General features: G+C 49.6%; 1 protein-coding gene across 1 annotated transcript in view; it reads left to right on the top strand.

Moving 5' to 3' along the window:
- The window catches only part of dcc (DCC netrin 1 receptor), a gene marked incomplete at both ends in the record, with an annotated part of 145,567 nt that overhangs the window by 46,014 nt on the left and 72,552 nt on the right, over positions 1-27,001 (top strand). The window contains 2 exon segments of the mRNA XM_084442525.1: positions 23,918-24,074; positions 26,766-26,920. Of these exon segments, the coding sequence (XP_084298651.1) occupies positions 23,918-24,074; positions 26,766-26,920 (312 nt within the window).

Genomic DNA, 27,001 nt, shown 5'->3' with positions numbered 1-27,001 from the left:
CGTGTGTGCGTGCCTGTGTGTCTGACCGGCAGTGTGATCTGATTCATGTCCTTGTCACTTTATTCATTTATCAGCATACGGAGGGAGATGGGGATTGGATGGGGCCACAGGCGGCGGGGGTGTGTCCAGAGGTACGGGGGGTGACCTCATCAGGGGGGGACACTAACTGTGGGTCCTGATGCAGCGGCGCCGATTCAATTACGGCACCGAATAAAAACGTCCCCGCAGTTGTACTGTGTGAATCTTTAATCAGCTCAGGCGGGCTGCTTGGCATCGGCGGTCTGTCTGTTTGTTTGTTTGTTAGTTTGTTGTTCCCGACGGAACACGCCGTGAACGAGTTCCCGGAAAGTACCCCCGTGAGACGCGCGCGGAGATCCGTATGAAGTTACAAAGAGGCCGCGGTCCGTCGGGGTTGTGCTGAGCGCCGTTTGCGTTCGGGCGGCGCCACCGCTGCTGCGATGGCTCGGCCGTCGATTCGTCGTTGTTCTTTTTTTTTTTTTTCCCGCTACATTTTTGGAGCGGCGTTTCCCCACGGTCGTCGACTTTAGCCCGCCTTTCCGCTCTCTCCTCCGCGGGGGGGGGGGGTTGAAGCCCCCTTTAATGACCGATACATCAGTCATCCAGCGCCGGCTTCTGTTCTGAGGATTTTTCATTAAGTCCGTCACTGAAAAAAGCAGAGGGAAGAGGGAACCAATTAGAGGAGCGCTAGGCCCCCCTCCGCCGCCGTCGTAATCCCACTCTGGGAAACGATGGATTATTCCGGCGTGGGGCGGTCGCTTTCTCTCCCTCCCCTTTTTTTAATCACCGCTCCGACAATGCGCAGCGCCTCCCCCGGAGCCCCGGGTGGCAGCAGCGGGCACAGATGGTGCGGGGCTGAGAGTCGAACCCAACCGCCCCCCCCAAAACAATCAGCGCGGCGGAGAAGGTCAGATGGCAGGAGTCGACACACGGGCGGCCGTCGCTACGGGAAACCCCCCGGCCCCCGCCCACCGCGACCCCCGGCAGCCTGCTCTCCACCAATCGGATGCTCTTGTGTGGGATCAGGGGGGGGGGGGGGGTATCCACGTTACCCCTAGCAATCCGAGGCATCCAGACCCCGCCCCCCTCCTCCTCATGTTCTCATATCAAGCCCGATGCTCCTGTCACCGCCTAACAAAGCCTAATAGAGTTAAGGATCGCCGCCTTCATGGGCAGCGGATCAGGCCTTGACAGACACACAAAAGACGTCTTGAAGGTCCTCTCATTCCAGAGTGTGTTGATTCCATCTACACACGGTGTTAATTACCTCTTGGGAATTGACTTGCTCTACTGGAGAGAGAGAGTGAGAGGGAGGGAGAGGGAGGGAGGGAGAGAGAGAGAGTGAGAGAGAGAGGGGGAGAGAGGGAGGGAGGGGGAGGGAGAGGGAGAGAGAGAGAGGGAGGGAGGGAGGGAGTGAGAGAGAGAGAGGGAGAGAGAGAGGAAGAGAGAGAGGGAGAGAGAGAGAGAGGGATGGAGAGAGAGAGAGAGGGAGAGAGAGAGAGAGAGGGAGAGAGAGAGAGAGAGAGGGAGGGAGAGAGAGAGAGAGGCGTGGAGAAACCGTGTGAAAATAAACCCGTCAACGCCGCGTTTTCCGGTGACGCGCGCGTACCTTCTCACGGTTCGTTATCCCGGCGCAGATAAGACACTCCTCCCCCCATCCCCCCGTTGAACGGACTGAGTCAAGAGGCCGCCTTTCATCCACAAGCCCCTCCTCCTCCGCCCATGTGCTTGGTATGGACGGTCCACTGTCCAGCAGCTGGCTCTCCATACAGAACACGGTCATTAGCAGGAACCCGTTCCCCTACAGTTCCCACATCTGAGGGGCCCGTCGGTAGCGTGCCCCCGCGCGTGATGGACGATATGCATTTTTCCTTTGATGCCGTTTATAGCCCGACCGCATCAAGGAAACTTCAAAACAGCTATCTGCTGCGGTCCGGATCCAGGGGCTCATTACTCAGCAGGATCGATAGCCTCCCCCCCCGTCGATGGGCAGCGTCTGTCCAGAGCTCTCCTTTCATCCAGCCGCTCGCCACCGAATAGATTAGGTGCCATCGCGAAGGTCCGCCCATCGGCCCGACAGGCAATCTGCTGCTCCGGCCCGACGTGACGTACGGCCGACGCGGTTCCTCCGGACGGTTTGAGCGCCACGGCGCCCCCTCTCCCCCCGACCCTGGCCGCCGGTCGCCCTCGTCGTCGTACCCCCCCCCCCCCCACGATTTGATTCGCTCGCCGTACGTTCAGCCGACGTTGAAAGCGTCCGGGAACGGGTGGAGGATTTTCATCTCGCTAGCGTGCGGCGTGCTTGACAGGCCATCATGGCGTTGGCATTTACGTCTCGCAGGAACGAATGCAGATATTTACATTCATTCCTTTTTCATAGACGGAGATTGTGGGGGGTGGGGAGGGTACTGCTGCGATGTTGTTTGTTGCCTATGCGCCCTTGAGCTGTGTGTGGCACAGAACAAAGCACACACACACACAGAGCAAGGAGCACACCCAGAGGGCAGACAGCACGACCGCTCGCTCTCACCCGGGGGGGAGTACTGTACACTAATGTACTGAAGGGGCCTTCCCACCCGCCCCCCTGCCAGCGCCTTAACTCTCGCTGGGGAGGACAGAGACGACGGAAACCTGTGCCCCGGCGCTCCCCTGATCACTGCCTCATCTGGGCCAAGGCCGCCTCCTCCTCCTCCTGCTCCTCCTCCTCCTGCTCCTCCTCCTCCCCCTGCTCCTCCTCCTCCTCCTCCCCCTGCTCCTCCTCCTGCTCCTCCTCCTCTTCCTGCTCCTCCTCCTCCTCCTCCTCCTCCTCCTCCTCCTCCTCCCATCCGTTACTGACGGAGCTGTGAAGACGGGGCTGCCTGCCTGGCTGGATGAGGCGGGGTGGCTGGTGTTGCACTGAGCCAGATCAGGATGATTCTGTCTCTCTCTCTCCCTCTCTCTGTCCCTCTCTCTAACTCTCTCACTCTCTCTCTCTCTCTCCCTCTCTCTCCCCCCCCCCCCCCCCCCACCCCCGTGCCTCCCAGACCTGTTCTAAACAGCCTCACGTCCTCCTGTCACAGTTGAGTAAATCGAACGCTGGCACCAGCTGGAGGGAGGAGAGAGAGAGAGAGAGAGAGCGTGACAGGGATGAGACAGAGAGAGGGAGGAGAGGAGGAGAGCATTAGACTGCCTGAGAGGGAGGGAGAGATCTATAGACGAGGGGGGGGGGGGGCAGGGCATCAGCACCTGATTACGGCAGCAGCCGTAGCAAGCTCCTCTCAGTCCGGCTCCGGGGGGAAAACACGATCCACTCCAGGTTTTAGATGTGCCGGCACTGCAGAGAGCATGGGTGCTGTGAAGACTATAAAACACACTCCACCACTCAGAGAGAGAGAGAGGGAGAGAGAGAGAGAGAGAGAGAGAGGGAGAGAGAGAGATTGGGGAGACAGGGACAGATGAAGGGGGGGGGGGGATATGGGCGGGAAGGGAAGAAGGGAGGGAGGAGTTAAGAGGAGGAATGAGAGAGACAGAGAGAGGAAGATTTTGGCTCAATCCAGCCACTCCATTCGCCAGACTAGTCAACGCTAATCATCATCAGAAGGTCGTCCCCTGGTCGCGGCGTTCAGAGAGCGTCCCTCAACGCGTCGGCTCCGAGGGACTGGGGAGGACAGGGTACACCTGGCCTGTCCCTCAGGGACATTCTGGGGAGTGTGTGTGTGTGTGTGTGCGTGTGTGTGTGCGGTTGCCAAGGAAAGCGTGACGACGGCGACGTGACAGCCTCGGTGACAGAGTGTGGCGAACGCACCCCGGCCAGAGCGCGGCCTCTAAAGCGACGATTTAAACTTGTTGAGGGAGCAGCCCAACCCCCCCCATCTCCACACCCCCTGTATGATTAATACCCACTGCCTCAGGAAAGCGCATAAATTCACTAATCTAGCCAAGCCATTCATCAGCATATGGACGGGGCCATATATTCTGCCTGTTGTGGTCGGTCGTGGCGGGCAGCGGCGGTGAGACAATCGCCTGCGCAACGGCTCCCCCTGCTGGCGGTGGCAGAACGGAGCCCGCGCCGACCCTCGGCTGGCAGCACCACGGCCAGCGGGTCAGACGGTAACCGGGCCCCGCGGCCGGGGCAAATCTCCCGGAGGGTGGATAATTGGCCGGCGGATGAATCGCCGAGCTCTGAACGGACGGCCGATTGCTCGCGGCTACTTGTCCGTTGGGCCCGGTCTGTGGATGACTGACGGGAACCCTGACCCGACCCTTAGACTACTCCGGAGCCAGGCTCGTCCCTCCGAACAACCGCCTAAAGAGCTACAGCCCAGCCCTGGTCCAGCTGCTCCGCTCCGGCCGGTGGCCAGCTAAGATCAGACTACTAATAGCACCTTTGGATTCCACAGGGTTGTATTGTACCAACTCAGCACTTACTTGAGTCGGGAGAAAATGAGTGTGCTTTTCTGGCCTGACGAGGAGCATCCTGGGAGTTGTGAGGCGAGGTGGGGGGGGGGGGGGGTGGGTTGTTAAAAGTTAAGTGTCAAGCCCCCCCCACCCACCGCGCGCGTCGACGACGGCAATGGGCCTCGCTCTGTATTGGAGGCACGTGCCAGCGTTCTGAGCTGCTAGTTATTCTTCCGGTGTTCAGGTTCTCTGGTCTCTAGTCAATGCAGGTATTCTGCCGGTGTTGGGGTATTCTGCCAGTGTTGGGGTATTCTGCCAGTGTTGGGGTATTCTGCCAGTGTTGGGGTATTCTGCCAGTGTTGGGGTATTCTGCCAGTGTTCAGGTATTCTGCCAGTGTTGGGGTATTCTGCCAGTGTTGGGGTATTCTGCCAGTGTTGGGGTATTCTTCTGGTGTTGGGGTATTCTGCCGGTGTTGGGGTATTCTGGGGCGCCTGTTATACGGGGTCTCAGATGCTCTCTTTGAAGGATGCTCCTCGGCGACCCTGATCTGCAGTCAATTGCCTCTGTGTCTGTCCACAGAGAGAGAGAGAGAGAGAGAGAGAGAGAGAGAGAGAGAGAGAGAGAGATGGTGTGTTCTTGAGAGAGGAAGACAGAGAGAGAGAGATGGTGTGTGCTTGAGAGAGAAAGACGGAGGGAGAGAGAGAGGGTATGTGGTTGTGAGAGAGAGTGAGAGAGAGAGAGAGAGAGAGAGAGAGAGGGTATGTGCTTGTGTGTGAGAGAGAGAGCGAGAGTGAGAGGGTATGTGGTTGTGAGAGAGAGAGAGAGAGAGAGAGAGAGAGAGTATGTGGTTGTGAGAGAGAGAGAGAGCGAGAGAGAGAGAGTATGTGGTTGTGAGAGAGAGAGAGAGAGAGAGAGAGAGAGATCAGGGGTGACCCCCTCACATGTCAGTCAGTCAGTCTCTCTGCCCCGGTCCCTGGGCCCACCCTGCCTCTCTGGGCCCGGCAGCGTCAGGGCCGGTCCAGCATCAGGGCCAGTCCAGCGTCAGGCTCAGTCCAACGTCAGGGCCGGTCCAGCGCCGGGGCCGGTCCAGCGTCAGGGTGGACGTCAGGGGCCGGTCCAGCGTCAGCGACAGGGTCGGTCACCTCAGACAGATCCGGAGTAATGGCCTCTGCACACCACGCGCACTAAGTCTCTTTTAATTAGATCAGTAAAATGCTTGTTACCCCCCCATTTAATAAATGTCATCCATGACTGATATTCTCTATTAAAGGAGCTTATCCTTTTTTTCAGTAACAAAAGCCTCCTTTAATACCCCCCCCCCCCCCCCCCCCCCCCACACACACGCACACACACAAGCCCCGCCTCTCTGCGTTTCTCTTGCGTTTCTTTTTTGTATTTCCCAACTGTCAGATTAGATATGATAAGAACATCGCCGGCTGTCTCCTGGGGAAAATAGATGGAATTTCTTTTGGGATGCAAATGGCTTATCTGTGAGTGACGGGTCGGAATCGCCCGGCGCCTCCGCCCCCCCGGCTCGCCCCCCCCCCCTATCTCCACGCCTCTCCCTCCTCTTCCTCTTCCTCGTCCTCCTCCTCGTCTCTCTCCCCCCCCCCCCGACTGTCCGTCATGCCTGCCAGCATCTTCACTGTAACTCTGTATGAATTATTGAGAGGTGATTTCACCGAACCTGAGGTCGGGCCGAGTGTTTTCCCTCGGAGTGACGGCTGGTTAGTCCAGAACAGCTCACCCACCCTCTCTCTCTCTCTCTCCACATGTGCTCGATTTGTAATCAGAGTCCGTGAGGTGCTCGGTTCCCGCCTTTTCGAGGAAAAGGTCTTATTTGCAAATGTCTAAGACAGGCTATTGCTTCTCAAAGGGCGGAGGGTATTTTACCCCTGCTGTAGGGGTTATTTCACGCAGGCCAGAATTCCCATCATGCAAGCGGATGGGTTGTTGTTTGACGGCATTAACAGGACACTTGGAGCCACTTGGGCTCTGTCAGGGTGCCTCTTCTGAATAAAGAGAGTTTGTTCAAGATTCAAGATCCTTCTTATTTGCCATACTAGGAATTTGACTAGGGTGAAGGCACATGCTGTGGCAGACAGTGCAATACAAAAAAAATTGCAAATATAGTATTATATATTTATACAGTATATATCCTCAAAATGTGTGGCCAAATACTTTGTCCATGTCAAGTGTGAACAGCTCAGAATCTTTGAAGTTCTCTGCTGAGTGATTTCAGGTGTACCAACATTCACAGAAGCATATCTTCTTTGCAGATATCAATGCATGTCACATGCTTACAATGTACACTTTCATCATCTGTAAAAAAAAAAATAATAATAAACAAATGACCTTGGCAGACATCAGGATCAAACCTCCAGTGGCGATCACATATATATGAATACATAGACTATACTATGCATATAAAATATAGATATGTTGGGGTGTTGGTTCTCGGGTGAGGTCACAAGAACTATGCAAATCTGTATGTGGGCTTCTGGACGAGCCAAATCAGACCTAGTGTGGGCAGAGTCACCACACCTGCGAATGTTACCTCTGCAGTTAAATTGACAGTGTGAGTTTCTCTGAGCTCAGTGCTCTGAGCCAGATAGACACTGTCAGTTTATCTGATCACAATTCCCTGAGGAAGACACACTGTCCAAACACATAAGCGTTGCTCTGCACAATAAAAAAAAAAACATTGACATTTTAGTAGTAAAACCTTTTTGTTGGGAGTTGCAGACTCCCTCGTATAAGACTGTATCCTACCTTAGGGTTTATCAGTATTCTTTTTCTACCCTGTCAGTCCGTCCATCTGTCTTTGTGTATCGAGTGAATGGCTCAAAGGATTTGTAGAGGAGAGCGTTGTTCTTTTATCTTTACCGCCAGCCTAAGACCGTTGACATTTAAGCGGTTGCGTCTTGCGGGGCGGTTCTGTCTGGGTCAAGCGTTCAGTAGGGCTCAGCTCCTGCCCCCCCCCCCCCCCTCCCCTGAACAAAACAGAGCAAAACGTTGCAGGTGTTGGCGGAGACAGACCTGACACATCTCAGACAGAGGGGGAGGCTTCCTTCCCACACAGGGCAGCAGGTGAGGCTGAAACGCAGACGTCAACTGAGGCGGAGAGAAACTTACCACAACAAAAGGCTTTTTCAACAGCGAAGACTGTGTAAAGTTCGGAGGCTAGATAAATAGATATTAGTGGATCCATGGGTGGAACTCTGGAGCCGGGAGTGTTTTCGCAATAAAGGCAGACAAGCGCAAACCTGTGGCAGGCTGATAGATTCAGTTTAAAAAGAGCTTTTTAGCACAAAGCAGCCTCTGGACTATTGCACTTAAAGCTTTGTGGGTCAATAAAAAATGTTAAAAGCCCAACTGTTGCTTTATTCTTCATATGCTGTTCTGGGTCTGTTCATAAAGCTGTCAAATACGGCAGGGAGTTTAGACTTCCAGACTTAGACAGTTGGGACTGGCTGGCTGACTGGCTGGAAAGACCTGGCTCACAACCATACATAATCAATCAATCAATCAATCAAAGCTTTATTTGTATAGCGCATTTCATACCCAGAGGCAACACAATGCGCTTTACAGTGAACAAGGGAGGTGGGCATAGGTCCCACCTCTACATATTCTAGAGGGAAGCAAAAAAACAGTAATCACCCGGGGGCCAGATAAGTGAGCTGTAAAACTTCTTCCCTGACCCCTCTCAACAAGGCGATCGAGCAAGCTCCAGAGTATGTTTGTCTACCGGCTAAGAACATTTATAAAGCAATACATTACATTAAATTACATTTCAGAGTAAGAGAGGCTAAAAAAGCATCATAGGAGAGACATGGCAAATACTGGTGTGTGTTTGCTATGGCCCAGGCCTAAAGCCGGAAGTGGGCTGGTGTATGTCTGTGTGTACGTGTGTGTGTGTGTTAACTAAATGCTACGACATCCACAGCAGACACTGGGGTATCTATTGGACTCCGGGAGGTCTGCTGGTGACAGTGGGGCATCCACTGGACCTGGTTAGAAGATAGGATGGAGAGAGAGAGGCAATCCACTGCTGACACGGGGATAATAGAGTTGTGAGTCAGGACACAGACCGAGAAAAAAAGCAAAGCTCTCCCCAATCAATGCGTAGTGGATGACGCTGAAACGTTTACATCACTCTCAGAGCTTCTTATGTTTTTGCGACAAGTGAGCTTTTAGTAAGTTTTGCGGTGTAGCTACAGCACTGTGTGTGTAGGTGTGGTAAGTGAATTTGGAAATGGATTCCACTGACACGTACCGGTAGTCAAGCTGAGGTGTGAGTGATGAGATTCTCTCATGGCCGCTGCTATGTTCATCCCCAGATAGCAAGCGGATGTGTAATGATTCTGGGCCATATATGGGCCGGAACTAAGCCACAAGGGCCAGATCTGGCCTGTATATGGCCCAGATCCGCTTGCTATCTGGGTCCTGTGCTGAGTCTGGGACTACTGTGTAGACTTCTGTATTATACTCAATTTGTAGAGTAGCCGAGGACAACCTCAGGGTTTTCTTTTAGTGAGATCAATTAACCGATTGTCTGGCAGCATCCCGCCTGCCTCCTCCTCCACGCTGAGCTTCAGCCAGACTGCTAGAGAGAGACGCCCTCGGAGGAGATCTCTACAGTGTCCCCGTAGAGAAGCAGTGGTATCTCTCTGGCCGTGCCAGAGACGTAGCTCACAGCTCACGGATGGATTAAAAGAACCGGACGTGGCTTTGAAAGATGGCCGCCCGTTCATTTCTGATGAACGTTGCTCACCCTGCGCATGAAACATGTCGAACATACATCCTGTAGACTGCTGCACTTGTGCAGTAACCCGCAGCACGTGCAAAGATAGACTCACAAGTCAGTCTCTAAACTCTGCGCTCGACTAGAGACTGAGGACGTTTGTCAAGATTCCGTTGTTAAAAGTGGGTGGAGACAATTTGAGAGATTGAAAAAAAACTTGCATTGCAGAAGCAATCCAAAGTCGTTAGGGCGGTCCTTCCTAATGGGGCGGTGACATGTTTTGATTTCAGTGTTTTGATTCTCCACTCCAGTTTGTTTGTGGTGAGGCGAGTCTTTCACCCTACTGGGGATGTGGGCAGTGGCTCTGATGGACTGCGTCGGTTTTCAACAGCGATTTCTCCAGACTCGGAGGCGGAGCTCTCAGAAGTCTGGCATCGTGAGCGTCTTTCTTTTCTTTCTTTCTTTCTTTTTTTTTTTTTCTTTCTTTCTTTCTTTTCTTTCTTTCTCTCTTTCTTTTCTTTCTTTCTTTCTTTCTTTCTTTCTTTCTTTCTTTCTTTCTTTTCTTACTTTCTCTCTTTCTTTTCTTTCTTTCTTTCTTTCTTTTCTTTCTCTCTTTTTTTCTTTCTTTCTTTCTTTCTTTCTTTCTTTCTTTCTTTCTTTCGAAGACACACAGTACACAGGGAAAGAAACTGCTCTATACTCTGACTCCTCGTGGCTTCTTAAAAAAATTACAAAAAATGATTTAAAACTTCATATTTCAAAGAGTTGTTTTTGATACTGTTTCACGTGAAGTCAGTTAACGCTGACAGAGTTGATGGGAGCTCAAAGTCTGGGAAGTTTGCCGGCTGGGGAGGCTTGGAGGAGATGAAATATAGTTTTGGGACGAGAGTCATAGACGGATGACAGGGATGGGGATGATTGTCTTTTTGCTAAACGCCTCATTACAAGTGAGGTGATCTGGGGGTTCAGATCTACTGTACAGTATGAGGTAGGTTTAGATCCACGACAACTGAATGATGTGTGTTTCTGAAGTGGGTTTAGATCTAATGATGTGTGTTTCTGAGGTGGGTTTAGATCTAATGATGTGTGTTTCTGAGGTGGGTTTAGATCTAATGATGTGTTTATGAGGTGGGTTTAGATCTACTGAATTATGTGTGTTTCTGAGGTGGGTTTAGATCTAATGATGTGTGTTTATGAGGTGGGTTTAGATCTGAATGATGTATGTTTCTGAGGTGGGTTTAGATCTAATGTGTGTTTATGAGGTGGGTTTAGATCTACTGAATGATGTTTGTTTATGAGGTGGATTTAGATCTACTGAATGATGTGGGTTTAGATCTACTGAATAATGTTTGTTTATGAGGTGGGTTTAGATCTACGGAATTATGTTTGTTTATGAGATGGATTTAGATCTACTTAATGATGTGGGTTTAGATCTAATGAGTGATGTTTGTTTATGATGTAGGTTTAGATCTACTGAATGATGTGTGTTTATGAGGTGGGTTTAGATCTACTGAATGATGTGTGTTTATGAGGTGGGTTTAGATCTAATGATGTGTGTTTACGAGGTGGGTTTAGATCTAATGATGTGTGTTTATGAGGTGGGTTTAGATCTACTGAATGATGCAAGAGAGTGAGATGTTGACTTGCACTTAATTAGATGGACATAGAGGCAGGTACTAATGAGCCAGACAGACTAATAAGCCAGCCAGACAGACATACAGACAGACAGACAGACAGACAGGTACTCAGACAGACAGACAGACAGACAGACAGGTACTCAGACAGACAGACAGACAGACAGGTACTCAGGCAGACAGACAGACAGACAGGTAGACAGGCAGACAGGTAGCCAGGCAGTGTTATAGATTAATTCTAATAATTAAGAAAAGAGTAGTCAAGAATGCTAAGGTTCATCTTTGTCTTTCTAAGTCAAAGCTGGTTCTTTTATTCCAAATAGTTTACGAGTTTGCCAAGTCGGGCTCTTAGAGAAAGGAACATCCACCAAGAGCAAAGATTATCCTCAAAACAGCGCATTATGAACACTGTGGGTGTAACCATACATGAATATGCAGAACTTCACTAACCAATTATCAGTGAGTGGCTAGGTCTGAGTGTCAACAACAAGTTTACAGAGATCAAAGGTAGCTGGGAGGAGGGCACCCCTGGTGAAGTCTCCTGCCATGAAGTTGTTGTTTTGTTAAGGCTGGGGGAAGCGTGGTCAGGGTAATAAACAGGAGACAGCTGCTCACTGTATAACACACTGGATTCACAGTGTAGATTTCCTATGACAATGTCTTGAACAGATACACTTATTTGAATGTATCTATTACAGCAGACAGACAGACAGACAGACGGGTAGCCAGGCCGAATGACAGACAGACAGACAAATAGCCAGGTAGATAGACAAGCAGGCAGGCAGACAGACAGACAGACAGACAGGTAGCCAGGTATCCAGGCAGACAAAGAAAGAGAGAGAGAGAGAGAGAGAGAGAGAGAGAGACAGACAGACAGATGGGTAGCCAGGCAGACAAGGTAGGTAGGCAGGTAGCCAGGCAGGCAAACAAAGAAAGAGAGAGAGAGAGAGAGCGAGAGAGAGAGAGAGGAAGTGAATGAGAGACAGAGAGAGGGAGGGAGGGGGACAGAGAGGTATCATCAGTATTCCTCTGGCAGAGTGGCTGCCCTCCGTTATTTTGATTACGACTCGCTGATGGCTGTCGTTTGCCTTGTGTGGCTGTCAGGCTCGTACCCAGGATCAGGCAGCGTTCTAATGCTGGGTTTCACAGGCAGGCGTCTCCTCACTGCCTCTCATATGTAACTGCCTCCCCATGCCTTTGCTAAGAGGTGCGTGGTGAATTATTCATAAAGGAGCAGTTTGGTGTGAAACAACAGACCCCTCTTCCGATATCGTGGTCGTGTCACTGTCACAGAAACTCCAGACCGGGTTCTCTCGGCGCGGCACAAACAGCCCCATTGTACAGGGCCAGTGTTCAGAATCTCGTCCGTCATTATGGGATTATTTGAGCTTGTTTCACGCCGGCAGGCACATGTCCTATTTTGCTCTCAGCGCAGCTGGATCAATCGGTTTTGTCATCAGACTGAAGAGCCTTGTCATTCACAGTCCTGACTGACTCTCTGTCTGACATTCTCCAGCAGCTCTGCGTCATTTCTCCGTCAACGTGCAAGGCGGTGACATTTGGAAACTGGGCCAGTCTTTGCTTAATTCCCTGCCGATTCATTATTAAAGGCAGCTGAGTGAGCGTAGCCCGAGGGAAAACGGTATTTAGCATTTCTGGGCAGGGAATCCTGACACAGATAAATTATTGACACCTGCGTTAATTTGTTCTGTCACCCATGGCTGCTCCACTCAGCCGGTGTTGGTCCAGACCCCGACTTCCACGGGTCACACTGCTACTCCCAGATTTACGTTCGTGAAAGGGTCTCGCCCGCCATAATTTGAATCTTAATGGCACGTCACTTTGGGACTGAAGTAAAGGGGTTGGCACCGGCAAGTGCAGACAGTTTCTCATAATAGCGACAAGGTACTTCTAGGTTTCCCAATAGTCAATTTAATATAATAAAATATAATTACTACAGGATATTTATAGCAGCTGTATTAGTAGATGACAATTAGACTAAGAAAGTCTATAATAGAAGATCAGTTGACAAGAAGCATTAACTAATCCATTCTTTTACCAGTTTGATAGTTGAGATGGGGTTCCAAAAGGGCTTCGTCCACGTTTCTATCAAATCTTCAACTTCTTCCTGTCCTCTTCAGCGCCCATGTTCCTGTCTCTCAGTCAAAGATGAGCTCTTATAATGGTTGCTGGTAGTGCCAGAATATAGCATCCAACTTTCACCACCTTTTTAAGTGAAACCTAACTACCAAGCAGAACCTAAACTTGAACCTGAGTAATGGAGGCTCTCCAGTTGTCAGGTCCGATGGTCAAACAAGTAGGCCTTGCTCGTAATTCACCACAAAGGAATCTATATTGGTACTCTTCTTTCACATACTGTACCATACAGTCATCTGAACTTCAATACGCACCTCGTAGACAGAGCAACAACGACAGTGGCAGTGGCGGTGAAATATTATTACAACCCGCAACCACAAGGGGCAGTAGAGCACTGCTACAGTGTAGTAGGCTACTAGGCTTCTCTGGCCATCTGGCTGCTGTTGCTTATAGCCTCATGTAGGCTAGGTTTCTCAGTTTGACTGGTCTGAATTGCAAACTGCTTTTTTGGATTAGCTACAGCAGAGACAGTAGCCTACATAAAATTGATTATTTGAGGGGCTATCATTTTACCAACTGATCGGACTTTATTCTTTAGATTCAAACCAGGAAACTCAGAAATCCCATATTTTCAACCCCTTTTTTCAACTTATTGTTGTTGTTATTGTTGTTATTAATATTATTATTATTATTATTGCTGCATTACTTTCATTAAGTAACAACATACTTTAACAACGATGGTACAGTAGCCTATCCCTCAAGGTCTGTAGCTGTGCACTGCAAATAGTTGGTGATGTCCTATCTACAGTATAGGAAAATGCCTATCTTCTTAATACAATATTCCTAAACTCATAGTTGTGAAAATAGCCATGCAATGTCAGAGACCAATGTCATTCTAAAATACGTAATGTAGCCTATTTGTTTTAATGCATATTTTGCTTATCAAAATAATTCCATAATATTTCATAGCTAAAGTACCATTTATAACGGTTTATAAAACAAATAGATGCAGTAAAAATGATTCATACTTTTATTAAGTTTACTGTAATGCACTCTTCACTGGCCTCCCGCAAAAAACTACTGACAGACTTCAGCTCATTCAAAACTCTGCAAACACACACACACACACACACACACACACACCAACACAACAACAGTATGTAAATATATCAGTGGCAGTTGGAGTATTGGCAGTCATGGTTGAATATCTCCCTATTTTCTCCTTGGCAGACGTACATGTAGGAATAATGGCGGGGGAGAGCGAAAGAGAGCAGAAAGAGAGAGAGAGGGAGAGCAGAGAGAGGGAAAGAGGGGGAGAGATAGCAGAGAGAAAGAGGAAGAAAGAGAGAGTGAAGTCATTCAGGTGATACATTTATATTCTGCAGGGGAGTCCTGACCTTACTGGATCCCCCGCCCCCCCCTCCCCCCAATGAACACAGCCAAACCATTCCCATGATGCATCACTCTCTCCTCCCTGCTCCCTTACGCCAGGTTTGACTCAGGCCAAACTGTGTGTCGGTGTGTCTGTTGCCGTGGCAACGCCGAACTCTCCACACTCCGCTCCCCCTGAGTGAGTCATGTTGAATGGATCGCGAGGGAGGGGGGAGGCGGTGGGGGAGGGGGGAGGGGGATGGGGGGTTGACTTTGTGGTGCAACCTGGAGTCACAGAGTTCTCGCACCCCCCCCCCCCCTTAAGCACCTACATTGTGTCTGATCACCGCTGTTGGGGGGGGTCAAGCCAGCGGCTCCCTGCTGTGACGACCAATAGGGATCGCTGAAGACTAAAGCAATTCCAATTTCCATTCAACTCACACACACAGGCCTTTTTAAAGGATGAGCGCACTATTTTGGGCTTTAGGGCTTCTTCTCGGTCTGTCTTCCAAGAACCTGACACATAGAGACTATGATGTCTCTGATGACCTCAGTTTTGAACTAGCTACAGTTGTTCCCCAGGCAGACACTCACATACAATGGAAGTGAATGGGGCCAGTGACTTCTCCTGCGGGTTTTTCTTCTTCTTCTTCTTCTCTTAAACTGTACAGCACAAAAATCAAACAGTATTGTAGACTTTCATGATCGCTCTGAGATTATTACATGTCTGTCTCTCGGGATTGTTTAATAATTCAGTTCTGACAGGGCTATTATTTAGACTCGTGTCCATGTTTGTCGTGGGTAGATAAAGAGCTCAGAGATTCTCCCCGTCTCCCTTCGTAAAAATCCTTTATTTAAACAGGGACATCTTTTGATACCTATTTTTTTTCCTTAAAAGCTCCCAGTGGTTACAGACATGAAATACTGTATATTGAAATACAATTTGTCAGACATTAAACTAATTACTCTATTTTAAAAATTGAATCGGAATACAAAATAGAAAGTAAAACAGAAAACAAATAACAAAGTAGACCGACAGAATCCTGAAGGACCCCGGCCAACCAGGAAACGGACTGTTCTCTCAGCTTCGGTCAGGAAAAAGCTACCGCACACACATGGCGAACACGGAGAGACTCAGGAAGAGCTTATAGAGAATATAGAGTATATAACATCACCATACATGTAAATACAGATGACAACCTCACCCCCGGGATTATTTATTAGCGCTATAGCATGTACAGTACAAAACACACCCATCCCACACCATAACTGAGATGATCTCTCATCCTTGCTGGTCTCCCCAGACGGAACCCTGCAGAAGAGATACGCTCCCTGGGTTTTCCACAGGCACTCTTTGTTAGGATTTAGCCTGAACCAGCTCTGGGGTTATGGACAGGGCCCGCTAAAGCGCTCATCCATCCGACTTGGGATCCACGGCTCCGGAGTTATTGTCCCCGCCTCATCAGATTACATTCGCGCTTGGCTTAACCAATGATGGTTATTGTGTGAGGGAGACGGGATGATCCACGCCGGGGAGTGTAGCAGGAATGACAGGATCACAGAGGGAAGGAGATACAGGATATTATGAATGTTGATCTGCTGCCTATTGTTAGCCTCCCTTTTCCAAACATCTGTGTCTGAATGTCTTATCTTCAGCAGTGAGCTCAGATAATGCGTTGCGGTTTTTGGTTCGTTCTCGAGGCCCCAGCCCCTCCAGATATGGTCTCATGGCCTAATAGAGAACAGGGGAGTGACCGTTATGTCTCCATTTTCCACACCCTGAATTTGAATTATGTGTGACGTGGAAACGTTCGATGGAGGAATCGGTAAGATGAGAGGGCTAAACTAACTGGAACCATAGCTAATGGTGCTTGGGTGTTTACAACACATGCAGTTAAAGAGTAGAGCGGACTTCATCTACAGTCTCTGCTCTCTACAGTAAATCAGCGGCAATTTTACCCCGGAAAGAGCTACAGTAGAGGGAGGGGGGAGAAGAGGTTTGGAGACAGAAGAACCAAGGTTCAGGTGAGGTAGATATATATATATATAAACCAAGGGTCAGGTGAGGTAGATATATACATATAAACCAAGGGTCGGGAGAGGTAGATATACTGTATACAGAGAAAGAGAGGGAAGAGGTTCATTAAGAGAGGAAGAATGAAAACAAGTTAGAGGAGGGGTGAGAGAGGGAGGGAGATACAAAGAGAGAGAGATGAAGAGGGAGAGAGAGTAAGCATGCAGAAGAGAGAGAGCGAGGGTGACAACAACAGAGACAGAGAGATGGAGGGGGAGAAGGAGAGAACGAGAGTAAGCATGAGAGAGGGTGAAAGAGAGAAAGAGATGGAGGGGAAGAAAGAGAGAGATGGAGGGGGAGAAAGAGAGAGATGGAGGGGAAGAAAGAGAAAGAGAGAGATGGAGGGGGAGAAAGAGAGAGAGATGGAGGGGGAGAAAGAGAGAGAGATGAAGGTGGAGAGAGAGAGATGAAGGTAGAGAGAGAGAGATGGAGGGGAAGAAGGAGAGAGAGAGATGAAGGTGGAGAGAGAGAGAGAGATGAAGGTAGAGAGAGAGAGATGGAGGGGAAGAAAGAGAGAGAGAGATGAAGGTGGAGAGAGAGAGAGATGAAGGTGGAGAGAGAGAGGTGGAGGTGGAGAGGGAGAGAGAGAGATGGAGGTAGAGAGAGAGAGATGGAGGGGAAGAAAGAGAGAGAGAGATGGAGGTGGAGAGGGAGAGAGAGAGAGAGAGAGACTCTTCGGTCACAGTCAAGGATGAGTGGTGTGCGGACCGCTGTGATGATTGATCCGACCGCGGACGGCGCCGCCACTCACACAACAAGAAGGGAGTGAACCCCGCCGTGGAAATCCCCGTCATCCTGGCGAACACGGCTAATCCCCCGCGGCTCAGGAAGACGAGTCTTCTCAGGGTCGTCAGGGTAGACGACGGGGAACTGCGGTCCGTTTCGGCGGAGAGCGCGGTCATGTACGCTGGCCTCGCTTACACACCCGGCCTTAATGGATTTCATGAACTGAATTGGAACATGGACGCATATTACAGAGCAGAGCAGTTACAGATGACAATAGCTGGTTCTGCAAGCCCCTATAACCGGCGAACACGCTGTCATTGGTATTGTACAACAATTGTTCTGTGACAAACGTGGAGAATGAATTCAGACATTACATTACAGTCATTTAGCAGACGCATTTATCCAAAGCGACTTACAGTAACTGCATTTAACGTAGGTAGTCGGTGTACTACGACTCGCCAGAACTCACAAGTGCATCTCCTTTCTAAACAAGTGACCACGAGCATAATCTAGTGCTGGATCCAAGGTGCAAGTGTAGCAAAATATAAATACGACAGGTGCTTAAGAGTGTGGATCGTTGTAGTACTTCTTGAAGAGGTGAGTTTTGAGCCTGCGACGAAAGATGGCCAGCGACTCTGCTGTCCTGACGGCAGTTCCTTCTACCACTATGGTGCCAGAGCAGAGAAGAGCCGTGACCGTGTCAGTCGACCGCAGGGGCCTCGGAGTGACGGGGCAACCAGTCGCCCCGGGGTGGCAGAGCGTAGCGGTTCAGGAGGGGGTGAGGGTTTGACCATGGCCTGGAGGAAGGAGGGAGCTGCTCCTTTCATTGCCCTGTACAGCAAGCTAGTACCAGAGTTTGTTTGTTTTTTACACCAGGTACAGTAGATCTTTGATGAAGGCAGTTTTATTCTGCGTGTTTCATTCCGCGCCCTGTACCACTCCGTGGTTGGAGGGCACGGCGCAACGTTCGGACAGAAATAGACCTACAGACAGAGATAGACCTTCGGTTCCCGGCTCCAATTCCCGCACTTGTCTTGTCCAGAATGATTTAGACCTTTTTCTTCCTTGCCCTTTTTTCCAATTCCATTAAAAACATATTAGCTGGTGTGAGGCTACGTGTGTGTGCCTCCAGCCATGTTGGTGGAGAGAGCTCGACGAGAGGAAAATATTTCTACTCAGTCTTCCATTTTCGCTTTAACGCGTCTGAGATGTCCTCCAGTATCGATTGTCAAAGGTGCAGGGCCATTCCATAAAGCTGACAGGTCGTCGTAGCGCGGGTCAGAAATTGATCTTATCTGTGACAGAACGCCTTCCCATCAACCCCTTCATCTTCCACTGAACAGGAAGAATAATGGCGACGCTTCGGTGCACGGAAGTTGGAGAGAAATTGGGTGTGCCCGTCAAAGCAGGCACTCAAACTGAACGGTTGCTGAAACATGAAAGAATTATGTTTTGAATTTCCCTCAGTTTTCTCCCTGGCAAAACTATATCATTGATTCCAATTACACAGTTCATTTAGTCATATAATTTAGCCATTTATTCTAATTTCATTCATGGGTTTGAAAACACAGCATCATTTTTTCAGACGGTAATGATAATAGACTTTGTATTGAATTTACAATTGTTGAGGGTTTTGCAGTCAACACTAGCAGCATGCTTTGGTGTCAGGCTACTTATCTTTATTAGTGCTGTTCAGATAGATGTGGGCTCCAGAGAGGCCTGTTTGTTTGTCTTGGTGTAAAACAAATCCTGTCAAACAATCCATTTTCTACAGGAACACATTTGCACCTTCGTCCCTTGGTGGATTTTCAGCTGATCTACAGATATTGCTATACAGCTCTCAAAGGTGAATGTGTGACTTTCTAGTCTGTCTCTTTGTAGACTGTGGTAAAGTCCAGTGCGTCAGTCTTCCTGCACACTGGGGCTATAGTTACCCCTTTTACACAAGAAAACTACAGCATTAAAAAACATTACTACAGCATAAAAAATAATAAAAAATTCCATGAATGTCTGAAACGCTGCCTTTTTTGAGAGCATGTCACCATTACACCACAGAAATATAGGGTTAGACACTGTGGGCCCAAAGCCTGGCTCCAGCCCGTGAATTTGAATGTTCGAAATGCGATTTAGGGTCTGGAATGGCTCTCGTCCAGAGCGATTTCTCGGTCGGAATTCCAACCAGTCCAATCAGCGTCCTTTGAATGCAATGATGTAATTTAACTGCGTGACGTGATTGGTTAGAGGATGAACTAATCGCCGAGGGCTCCTTCGGCGACACCCATCTCGGAAAACGGCTGCAATGGGAGCTTGTTCAGACTGAATAATGACGTGAAACGAAATTCAGTCTGAGTATCACCCTAGTATTATTACTTATTACTATTATTATTATTATTACTATTACACACGGTTAAAAAAAAAGAACACAAAAAACAGATTCGGTCTGTCACTTTTAACGACTTGTCTTTTAAAGAAATGTAAATTTGTTAGACAAGCGTGTCCCGCTGCTTAGTCAAAGACAGCAGAAGTCCTGTGATCTTCTCCAGTCAAAAACCGTTTGAGCCTATCAGTGAATCCCATCAGAAAGCGATGACTCGTTAATCTAGCTCCACATCGTTTGAAGTATCGCCAACCTTAGCCAAAGAGCACAATTAAGCTTCTTTCGTGTGTCTGTTCATTTTGGAACACCCGTTTTATGAACATTCTAGAACATTTCCACATGCATTCCTGCTCTGGCAGTTTATAGCTCACAGTTCAGTGCAAGTTCTACTTGCGCCCTCATTTTTACTGTTCCTTTAAAAAAACAAAGAAACCTCACTGTATCAGCTAAATACTACATGTGGGAATCATTAAGATGAGAGAGATGGCTGAGTTCCACATTTGAACGGGAGGCTGTAAAAGAACAAAAACAATGGGTCGGTACTGTATGTGAGAGGGGGTTTGCCGATACACTGTAGCTCTTCAAATGAGCCCTGAAATTGGGTGGAAAAAGGCCTCTGGGCTGACAGGAAGAGGCAGCTGGAGGGGGGCATGGGGAGGGAGCTGGGTGGGGGGGGGGGGGTGGGGGCATGAAGAGGGCACTAGGGGTGGCATGGAGAGAGGGAAAGTGGGAGAAAAGTGGACCGTTGGTACTGGAACACACCTGATCACTTCCTAGTTACATCTCCCCATCTCAGTGTGTGTGTGTGTGTGTGTTTGTTTGTTTGTGTGCGTGTGTGTGTGTGTGTGTGTGTGTGTGTGTGTGTGTGTGTGTGTGTGTTAATGAACTGTATGCGTGCATGCGTTTCTGCTGTTCGTGTGTGTGTGTGTGTGTGTGTGTGTTATAAACTCTAGAACTATATCTCCTGTTCATGCCCCCTCCCCTCTCTCTTTCTCTCTCTCTCTCTCTCTCTCTGCAAACAAAGCCCGCCATGATGAAACCATTATTAAGTGTGTTGATTAGCTACATTTTGGGCTTGGCCCACTCACATTTCACAAGGGCCGGGAAACAATGGATAACGGTAGCAAAGCGGAGATCTGTCTCTCTCTCTCCCTCCGTCCGTCTCTCCAATACCCCTCTCCCCCTCCTCTCTCTCCCCCTCCTCTCTCTCCCCCTCCTCTCTCTCCCCCTCCGTCTCTCTCTCTCCCTCCATCTCTCTCCCCCTCCGTCTCTCTCTCCCCCTCCTCTCTCTCCCCCTATGTCTCTCTCTCTCCCTCCATCTCTCTCTCTCCCTCCATCTCTCTCTCCCTCCATCTCTGTCTCCCCCTCCATCTCTCTCTATCCATCCATCTCTCCTCCTCCGTCTCTCTCTCCAATACCCCTCTCCCCCTCCTCTCTCTCCCCCTCCGTCTCTCTCCCTCCATCTCTCTCCATCCCCCATCTCTCTCTCCCCCCTCCATCTCTCTCTCCCTCCATCTCTCTCTATCCCTCCATCTCTCTCTCTCCCTCCATCTCTCTCTCTCCCCCCTCCGTCTCTCTCTCCCTCCATCTCTCTCCCTTCATCTCTCTCTCTCCCTCTATCTCTCTCTCCCTCCATCTCTCTCTATCCCTCCATCTCTCTCTCTCCCTCCATCTCTCTCTCTCCCTCCATCTCTCTCTCCTCCCTCCATCTCTCTCCCTCCATCTCTCTCCCTCCATCTCTCTCTCCTCCCCCATCTCTCTCTCCCTCCATCTCTCTCTCTCCCTCAATCTCTCCCTCCCTCCATCTCTCCCTCCCTCCATCTCTCTCCCTCCATCTCTGTCTCCCCCTCCATCTCTCTATCCCTCATCTCTCTCTCCCTCCATCTCTCTCTCCCTCCATCTCTCTCCCTCCATCTCTCTCTCCCCCTCCATCTCTCTCTCTCCCTCCATCTCTCCCTCCCTCCATCTCTCTCTCTCCCTCCATCTCTCTCTCTACCTACCTCCATCTCTCCCTCCCTCCATCTCTCTCTCTACTTCCCTCCATCTCTCCCTCCCTCCATCTCTCTCTCTCCCTCCATCTCTCTCTAATACCCATGACGTGGCGCGGTGGTCAGATTAGGCAGGTTAAGCTGGATTTTGTATTCCTCTGCGCTCGCACGTTGGTTTTACCAATCCCTGATGGCGATTGTCACCGGGAAAGCCAGCCTCCTGAATGCAAGCACATGGCCATGCACCAGAGAGCTTTGGGAGGCGTGTGTCTGTGTGTGTGTGTGTGGGGGGGGGGGGGGGTGGATAGAGCATGAGGTATTTTCTGCTGGATAGAATTTGTGTGTAATGGTGCCTTTAACTGCAACATGGCCATTCGCTGTGAAGCATTTAAAGTATGTGAAGCATAGTAGACAGGCAGATATTAAAGGGCGTGGAATAGAATCCAATAGGTTGTTCGCTGAATAAAACCAAAGCTACCTACCAGTGCCAAATTAGCCTGTACAGCTTATTACAGACAACAACTGAATAAAAACATTCAGTACAGTAAATTGCTTTTTATCATTTTATCATGTTGTATTTCCTGTAGTACATAACCGCTTTACAACCTGTGATGTGTTGCTGTGGCCCTTTAAGCCGTGTTGCTTTTGTGTGCTGGTGAGGTTTTGGGATAAAAACCGTTGATTGACCCACAAATCGTCTCCGACATAGTTACACGCTCTGAGTCCTCAGGCTAGACATAATAACACATTGTTCCCTTTCCCTCCAGAAGCGCTTTGACACGCAGGGAAAGATACTTACACTCTGAAAGCCTCCCTTCGCACCGGCTCACTGGGAAGCCTTTCGGCTTTCTCGGCAGCACCATTCTCTTCAGGAAGGAAACGGTCCGAGGTGCCTTTAACAGACCTCGCAGTCTCCTCACACAGCAATCTGAAAGCTTCTTTGCGGCAGGCTTCGCTAGGCTAACAACTAGCGCTCTGCAGGCTTGTGGGATGTGTAATGTGCAGCGGATCAGTTTGGAGCGGTATTGACCGGTCCGGGCAAGCTTTTCGACACACAACCAAGACTACGGGAGCCCCACGGTGACCTTTGACTCCAACCGCACAGACAGAAAAATTGGATTCCCCCCAATGTTAGTGAGTGAGGGGGCGGCTGTAGCTCAGTTGATAGAGCGGGTCGTTCAGTGATTGAAGGGTCATTGGTTCGAATCCCAGCTCCGACTGTCCACATGTCGAAGTGTCCTTGAGCAAGACACCTAACCCCCAATTGCTCCCAATGAGCAGGTTAGCACCTTGCATGGCAGCTACCGCCATTGGTGTGTGAGTGTGTGTGTGAATGAGAGGCCATTGTAAAGCGCTTTGAGTGCCGCTAAGGTGGAAAAGCGCTATATAAGTGCAGTCCATTTAGCGAAGGCTAAAACGTCCCCAGAATACAGAGTTGAAGGCCTGTGTAAATAGAGGTTTTGGACAGGTATCTTTAGTCCTGTCACAGTCGGTCTATTTTCTTTGATATGTGTTCGCGCAGAGCCACACGTAGAATCGATAGCGCTGCCGTAATCTTCAACGATCGATTCTTCGGCAAGTTTAGCACGAAGGCGTTTGCTCTCGGCGCCTGTTCCCCCGGTCGTAGCCGTTTCCGCCTCGCCGCGTCACCAGAGGTGTGGAAACCCGAGCGTAACACGTCTCCTCTGGACGCCACACACCGTTTATAGACTAGCCGTTGCGACGGCGGCGGCAGCCATCGATTCCCAGCTCCCCCCCCTCCCCTCGCGAACAGACGGAGAGGCGTCCACTGAGCCCGACAGGTGAGAAATATCCAACATGTCCGCCGCGAGGAACAACAACGTCGTGATGATGAGGTAGCTTGAACCCCCGAATCCACCCTGAGCCAATTATCTTGTCTCACGACCCGGATGCGACCCCTATAACCGGGAACATCTGCGGTCGCCGTTCCATGTGTCCGATCCACCGGTAATGCCTTCGATGTCAGCATCGCCGTGTCTGTCAGTGGAAGCATTTCAGAGAGCTGTACAGCCATATCACGCAAGCATGGCCCCCGCACACTGCGATCCATGTGTTATATCACCAACGCGCTGCGCTGCACACGCACCACCCACTATCACCACACCTCTCATCTGTAAATATCTCTCTCACACACACACACACACGCACGCACACGCACGCACGCACGCCGTATGACAATTCTGCTACAATGATTGAAGATAATGTGTCACTTTCTTGTCTGTGATCTTCTTTATCGCTCTTCTTCTTTCTTCCTGGTCCTTTTTTTTTCGTCCCTCCCTCATCTTCTCATTCCATCGGTCATGTTCCTCTTGTTTTCGTTCACCCCCGCCTCCTTGTAACCCCTCCCCCTCCCCTCCCCTCCCCCCCCCCCCCCCCCTTTCCCCCCTCAATGACTAACTTTATAGAGACCCCCCCTACGACCGACCCCCAGACCCCGAGCCCCCCTGTGCCCTCAACCTCTTTGACTTACTCCTCTCCTCCCCCGCCAGTTGTGCCCAGCTCAGGCGCCCTCCCCTCCGCTCCTCGTGATGTGGTCCCTGTCCTAGTGTCCGGCCGTTTTGTCCGCCTCAGCTGGCACCCCCCGGTGGAGACGCGCGGCACCGTCCAGACCTACGGCGTGTACTACTCGCAGGAGGGCGTCGACAGGTGGGCTGCCGACGACGGGCGCGCACGTGCCCACGCACACTTGCGTACACACACACACATGCATACACACATACACACGCACGCGCACACACACTCAGGCAGGGACACACATGGATGTACACACATGCATGTACACACACACATACTGTACACACACACACACACACACACACAAACACACACTAGCTAGCATAGGGACATAGAGACAGTATCTGGTTTGATTGACACATGCATGTACACACACACATACACACACACACTAGCTAGCATAGGGACATAAAGACAGAATCTGGTTTGATTCTGAGTAGTATGCCAGTGTGGATATTGGAAAGCTCACAGGACTTTCCATCATTGAGATTCTGCACAGGGCTCGCTAAGTTTGACCCTGAGAAAGATAACCGCCCTACTGATGTGGACACAGGGAACCTGAGAACACTTTCAGATGGGCTACTAAGATTTACCAATACTGGTTAGAAACATACGTATAATACTGACCTCCCATTAGAAACCCTTGAACCATATACACTCACCTTTCTTTTGATAACCTGAAAAACAGCCGTGTTCATCCTCCAGCGAGAAATAGACAAAGATAGAGTCCATTTGATGCCATTGTACAGTAGTTAGTTAATGTATGTGAGTGTGATGGTGACTGGACGATGCATAAAAGGTAAAGTACATGGACAGTTATAGAGTAACACTGCTCTCAGAGTCTCTCTGAACCTCGCTATCACCCTCACAAAACACACAAACAAACACGCACACACACACACACACACAATCATAATCTAGCAGGCCCTACTTCTGTGTTTGTGTATGTGTGTGTGTGTGTGTGTTTGTTTGTGTGTTTTGTGAGGGAGATCTCACTAAGAGATTCTCAGAGAAATGTTACACTGTGTGTGTGTGTGTGTGTGTTTGTGTGTGTGTGTGTGTGTGTGTGTGTGTGTGTGTGTGTGTGTGTGTGTGTGTGTGTGTGTGTGTGTGTGTGTGTGTGTGTGTGTGTGTGTGTGTGTGTGTGTGTGTGTGTGTGTGTGTGTGTGTGCGCGTGCGTGTGTGTGTATGTGTGTATGTGTGTGTGTGTGTGCGCTCGCGTTTTGTGAGGGAGATAGAGAGGTTCTAAGAGATTCTCAGAGAAATGTTACACTGTGTGTGTGTGTGTATGCACGCGTGCGTGTGTGTGTGTGTGTGTGTGTGTGTATGCACGTGTGTGTGTGTGTGTGTGTGTGTGTGTGTGTGTGTGTGTGTGTGTGTGTGTGTGTGCCTAGTCAGAGAGTGAGTCTGGGGGTTTTTCAAAGCTTTTGCGCATTGTGTTTCCTGGTAGTCTGTGGAGCAGGCCAGGGGCAATGCGCTGTGCCTCGCTTATTTTATCAGCTCGCAAAATCTTCCTTGTGAAGGCTTGCACCAGTACTGCATGTTGATTCAATTGTACCGTGTTGGTTCAGTTATCCGGCTTTAGCTAAGCCTACATCATAGTGCACGCAAACTCCAACCGGATCACTTCTTTGATAAAAGTCAGTTCTGGGGTTATACCCTTTGGTTAGATCTCAACAGAGAGGCCAGCCCTACAAACGTGAATGTCAGTGACTGACTGACTGACTGACTGACTGACTGACTGACTGACTGACTGACTGACTGACTGACTGACTGACTGACTGACTGACTCACTGACTGACTCACTCACTGACTCACTGACTCACTGACTCACTGACTCACTGACTGACTGACTGACTGACTGACTCACTGACTCACTGACTCACTGACTCACTGACTGACTGACTGACTGACTGACTGACTGGCTGACTGACTCACTGACTGACTCACTGACTCACTGACTCACTGACTGACTGACTCACTGACTGACTGACTGACTGACTGACTGACTGACTGACTGACTGACTGACTGACTGACTGACTGACTGACTGACTGACTGACTGACTGACTGACCGACCGACCGACCGACCGACCGACCGACTGACTGACTGCGTGATGAAGTTACACCATTGGTCGAATTCCACACACGTGATGAAGTTACGAGCTGCTGGAACAAGTGTGTTCCACTCTTCACTTTGATTCTCACTCCTGACTGATTGTTATCTAGTTAACATTTTCCAGGAGGTCACTGCTAAATGTTCAGTGTGTATTATGTGGTTTGTGTCCTATTATGGGCTACTGGGATATAGCTAACATATATAGGGTGATTTCCATCACAGTGAAAAATTGGTATATAAACATATGTATCATAACCATGTCATGTGATATGCTACTACAGGACAAGGACCACTACGGACAATTGCAGATAGATATTTTATGGAATTCACATTATAGACACTATCACTAACTACCCTTGTAACAAATTGGCCACAATTTCGCACACCCATACATGTCCTGCTATATAGTTCTAGGTTTTGACCTATGTACAGGTATTGTTTTTGCAATGATAGAAAGAGGTTATTTAATCCCAGTGGGATTACGACTCTTGTTTGGGTGGGATTACAGACAGGGATTACATGATGTCTGATCCTGATTTTAATAATAATAATAAAAATAAATCAGATTTATTAAGCGCATTTCTCGAACCCAAAGCGCTGTACAAAAAAAAAAGACAAAAAGAAAGATCATAAAATATATTTTGACTCCCTGTGTGTGTGTGTATGTGTGCGTGTGTGTGTGTGTGTGTGTGTCGGCCGCTCCAGGGAGAGGTCGGTGAACGTGTCCGAGCCAGAGAGCCTGCAGTTGACGGTCAGCGGTCTGAAGCCGGAGGAGAGCTACTCGGTCCGGGTGGTGGCCTACAACGAGAACGGCGCCGGAGAGAGCTCGGCCCCGCTCAGAATCACCACAGAGCCGGACCGTGAGTACCAGACACACCCGCCTAGTCCCACGCAGAACACAGCCTGTACCCCACACCCCCTCATTAAAGACATGTTACTGA

Source organism: Borostomias antarcticus, assembly GCF_949987555.1.
Source record: "Borostomias antarcticus genome assembly, chromosome: 8".
In the NCBI taxonomy this organism is placed as follows: domain Eukaryota; kingdom Metazoa; phylum Chordata; class Actinopteri; order Stomiiformes; family Stomiidae; genus Borostomias; species Borostomias antarcticus.
Note: the sequence above shows the minus strand (reverse complement) of the source record. Positions and strands in the feature narration are given on the sequence as shown.